We start from the raw sequence: 4,884 nt of genomic DNA on the forward strand, positions 1-4,884 counted from the left end.
ATGATATGTACTGTCATGGTTACCTCAGTAGATCGGTTGGCAGGATGTCTCTGCTGCTTTGTTGTGCAGTGATGGCTCTGCACCTCGTAAAAGGTCAATATGAAACTTGAAACCAAACTGTGTGTGTAAACAGTTTAACTGTCAAACTGATTAAAGAACAGCCTCTGTGTTCTGTTAGACAGGTAACTGCCAATCATCAGTCATTTGCATAAGTGCCGTGCATGTTGAATGTCCTTCCCTGTAAGTGTGCTGAAAGTCTGTTGTCCATTTGTTTACTGTAAAATAGCATTGTATCTGGGGAAAACACCATTCTAAATGCTATAGAATATTTGAGGTGCTATTTGATCTAGCATAGTTTGCACTTTCGGGATTATTCCATTGATTGCTTCCAATGTACCGGTTAAACTAAGTCCACCACAGCTCTTGAACTGTGTCGGTGTGTTGTTGTTGTTGTTCCAGGGGTGGATGCTGCCTCGGGGGTGGTGAACACCACAGACCAGGAAGTGGTAGGGGTGGAGCCCCAGTCCCCATGCCCAGCCGGATGGCATCAGAATGGGCATCGCTGCTTCTCCTTCTACCCCGTCTGGGCCACCTGGTCCACAGCAGAGGTAACACTTGTAATAGGGAGAGACAGAGAAACTAAAGGCCAACTTGTAGTAGAGTTGGTTAGGCATTGATTTAGGGCAATTCCAAGGTAATAGAATGACGCTAAAATCAGGCGCACATTTACTTCAGGAAATGTCATTTTCTAGCTTGCGTTGATCTTAGCTCCCCGAGGTAATGCCGGGGCTTTAGCTCAGCGGGCTAACACAGTGTTCTCTGACTGTCCCTCCAGTCGTACTGCTCCCTGCACAGAGGGAATCTAGTGTCGGTTCACAGCCCGGGTCAACAGGTGTTTGTCCAGGACCTGGTCAGGAGACACACAGACCAGCCGGTCTGGATGGGGGGCTACGACGCAGCTCAGGTACACTGGGTTAATCAGTCAGTCAGTCAGTCAAATGTTTAGTAATGTCTACAGGTTACACAGGTAAAATCTCAATGTACCTTTTGGTTTAAAAACAAAAAGAAGTGGTTTCAATCCATTAATCAATCAATCAATGTTTTCCTGTGATTAGGAGGGGATGTGGCTGTGGAGTGACGGCTCAGCTGTTGACCATTTTTACTGGGAGGAGGATGAGCCCAGTAACTCTGGACAGGGGGAGAACTGTATGGAGCTACACACTGGAGGTACACACGTACACACACACTCTCTCTCTCTCTCTCTCTCTCTCTCTCTCTCTCTCTCTCTCTCTCTCTCTCTCTCTCTCTCTCTCTCTCTCTCTGAGGACATTGAAATAATTGAAGTGTTATTGTTTGTTGCCTTTGCAACAGCTGGGCAGGGCTAGAATGACGTGTCCTGTGGAGAGCTGAGGTTCTACGTGTGTTCGATGGAGACAAGGTAGCGGGCTAATACTGTCTTGTACCTGGCCACGTTTTTGCAGAGACCACATTAAATGGTAAATTACATACATGTCTTATTTTTTTCATGTTCTTTTAGATCTGGTTTAGCAGCATTACCAAGTCAGAAGCAAGCACACGAGAGAGATAGGTGTGTCTAGGACCATTGCTATTCATTGTAAAGCTATCAGCTATTTTGACCACTTTCCCAGCAGCTTCGGCAAAAACGTGGAGCACTCTGCCATAAAGATGACAGCTGTCTGATGTTTAATGGCACTTGAGAACGCTACGCCATTCAAACTTTTAAACGTGTAGACAGGTCTGAAATTGTTTTTAAACTGTTAAGCTTTTCATCCTCCTAGAAAACCTCATCCACTTTAATGGGATATCTTCAACATTCTAAAGATGCCATTATTTAAATCTCCCATGTTAAAAACTGACTTCCAACGTTCTATTCACTGTAAACAATGTGACTTTTGACACCAATCAGCTATCAGCTATTTTGACCACTTTCCCCAGCAGCTTCGGCAAAAACATAGAGCATATTATTAGTCCACTTCTCTGCTATTCAAACCTAACATCAGAACACAGAAATAACATCTACCAATCAAACTATACAGCTGTTTTGGTAACTGCATCAACTACTTTAATGTAGCTATCTTCCCACTGTTGAAGTAAGTGCCATATAACGTTTAGAATGTTCTAATTGTAGCACTGTGGAAGCATGTCAGACTGATTATACTACACAGCTCACTCTAACCCACTAACCTTACCCTCTATAACAACCCCCCACGCTAGCCACGCTACGATAGCGACCCCACTTACTATAGCTAACCCATGACCTACCTATCTAAAATAGCCTGGGCTATTTACTACTACTACTACAACCCACTGACGGCTACCATCAACTAGTTTTACAACGGTCACTCCTCTACTAAACCAGCCTACAAAATGTAACACTAACAAACTTCTAAACTACTTCCACTAGGTGCACCGTTATAGTTCTTCCTCAAATTATATCCTAAAACTTTACTAATTCCTTATGAGTGAAAGTGTAGTAGTGTGACTGTAGTTGTTAGTGATGAAAGATGTGATATAACTGCCCCACACTCCAAAGTAATACGGTTCATATAGTAGTCTATCAAAGTAATCAGACCAGATATTGTAATATATTTTTTAAACTTTTGACTATATTTCACTACTTCGCTTTAGTAAAGCGTTTCAAAATGTCTTCCAAAAAATACTTGTAAAGAGGTAAAGCAACCCCCAGTTTTTCTTCATGGAAATTTACAAAGAAAAAGCCATATCTCAGACTGGCCAATAAAAAGAAAAGATTAAGATGGGCAGTCTGAGATATGGCTTTTTCTTTGCAACTCTGCCTAGAAGGTCAGCATCCCGGAGTCACCTCTTCACTGTTGACGTTGAGGCTGGTGTTTTGCAGGTACTATTTAATGAAGCTGCCAGTTGAGGACCTGTGAGGTGTCTGTTTCTCAAACTAGACACGCTAATGTATTTGTCCTCTTGCTCAGTTGTGCACCGGGGCCTCCCACTCCTCTTTCTATTCTGGTTAGAGCCAGTTTGCGTTGTTCTGGGAAGGGAGTAGTACACAGCATTGTACGAGATCTTCAGTTTCTTGGCAATTTCTCGCATGGAATAGCCTTCATTTCTCAGAACAAGAATAGACAGACGAGTTTCAGAAGAAAGTTATTTGTTTCTGGCCATTTTGGGTTGAGGTTTAGTTGAGGTCGGGTGATTGTGGAGGCCAGGTCATCTGATGCAGCACTCCATCACTCTCCTTCTTGGTCAAATAGCCCTTAGACAGAGAATGCCAAGAGTGTGCAAAGCTGTCATCAAGGCAAAGGGTGGCTTCTTTAAAGAATCTCAAATTTAAAATATTTGTTTAACACTTTCTTGGTTACTAAATGATTCCATATGTGTTATTTCATAGTTTTGACGTCTTCACTATTGTTCTAAAATGTAGAAAATAGTTTAGAAAAATAAAAAATCTTCAAAGAGTAGGTTTGTTCAAGCTTGTGACTGGTTCTGTAGGTGTACTGTAATCAAATGAAACAAATTAAATGATTGAAAGAAACAATGTTTAGCAGGCGCTCCTTTGCATCAAGCCTGTCTGTTCTTCATATGAACATGTATTGCAATGTGAAACATGTATTTCTAGATGAAACACTGATTAAGTTTGGTGTAAAGTGACTGTATGACTTTGTGTGATGTAATAGTCAATAGAAAATGTGCTTAGAGTTTTGAAACAGCTGCCTTTTTGATGATCTGTTTTGAGTTTTGTACTAAGAGTTGCTAAAATGTACCACATACTTATAAAAAACTGCACCAAAGCAAAAAAAAATGTCCTCTGTAGCTCAGATGGTAGAGCACGGCGCTTGTAACGCCAAGGTATAGGGTTCGATCCCCGGGACCACGCATACACAAAAAAATTATGCACGCATGACTGTAAGTCGCTTTGGATAAAAGCTTCTGCTAAATGCCATATTATATTATTCCTCCCCCCAGAACTGGTTGAAGAGGTGAGTATTTATGACGTCCTGTGGGAGACCAGTAAGAGAGTAGCAGATGAGACCCTCTACTCAGCCTTCCTCAGAGGGATGTATTCCAGACGTCTGCCTGCCCGCTTCTACGCTGACTTCTGCCACCAGGAGGCGCTATACCTGGACAGAGTCATCACCATGCTGCAGGTGAAAGGAAAATACATTAAATAAAACTAATACCGTAAAGTTTTACTTACTGTGATACGTGGTTGTCGTCCCTAGCTATCTTAAGATAAGTTGCTCTGGATAACAGTGTCTGCTAAATGTGTGTGTGAGTGCCAGGTGCTGATCAGAACAGTCCAGGGTCCCCCAGACATCATGCTGTTTCTCCAGACAACACATCAACACTACCAGGAGTCTCTGAAGGAGGCCCAGAACCAAACTCCACCACACCTGGTAAGAAGCACTTATAACAATCACCCTTAATATACAATTTAAGATAATATATCTTAATATATAATTTAAGAGGACTTAAAGCAAGAAAAACAACTGGAACGTAGTAGTTGATTTATCAATTCAATAGACCTTCCATAAACGTTTTCAATGACCCTTATTTAACCTTTTTGTTTTGGTTAAATTCAAGTTCAATTACTCAGGTTTTAGTGTATTTAGACCCACCCCAAAATGGAAATCAATAGTTTAAAGTCTCTGCTTTCTTTTCCCTTTTTGATTCCCTTTAGTTCATTCAGTTCACTTCATAGTCTTTTATCATTACAACAATATTCCCTTTAGTTCATTTATTTCAGTTCATAGTCTTTTCGCATTCAAATTATATTTCCCTAAATTGGCTTTTTTAGTGTGTCTATAGCTAGGTTTCCATCCAATTGGTGACAGATTTTCAAGTGAATATTCAAAAATCTTCATAAAAACAATATGCCATTTCAGAGTT

General features: G+C 41.1%; 1 protein-coding gene across 1 annotated transcript in view; it reads left to right on the forward strand.

The window, feature by feature from the left end:
• LOC123485389 (ladderlectin-like) overlaps positions 1 to 4,391 on the forward strand; it is a gene marked incomplete at its 3' end in the record, with an annotated part of 6,135 nt that extends 1,744 nt beyond the window's left edge. Inside the window, exons 2-7 of the mRNA XM_045216300.1 lie at positions 32 to 93; positions 460 to 608; positions 836 to 964; positions 1,116 to 1,227; positions 3,961 to 4,142; positions 4,278 to 4,391. Of these exons, the coding sequence (XP_045072235.1) occupies positions 45 to 93; positions 460 to 608; positions 836 to 964; positions 1,116 to 1,227; positions 3,961 to 4,142; positions 4,278 to 4,391 (735 nt within the window). The remainder of the gene's footprint in view (positions 1 to 31; positions 94 to 459; positions 609 to 835; positions 965 to 1,115; positions 1,228 to 3,960; positions 4,143 to 4,277) is intronic.
• Positions 4,392 to 4,884: the final 493 nt, after the last annotated feature.

This window comes from Coregonus clupeaformis, unplaced genomic scaffold (assembly GCF_020615455.1).
Source record: "Coregonus clupeaformis isolate EN_2021a unplaced genomic scaffold, ASM2061545v1 scaf0672, whole genome shotgun sequence".
In the NCBI taxonomy this organism is placed as follows: domain Eukaryota; kingdom Metazoa; phylum Chordata; class Actinopteri; order Salmoniformes; family Salmonidae; genus Coregonus; species Coregonus clupeaformis.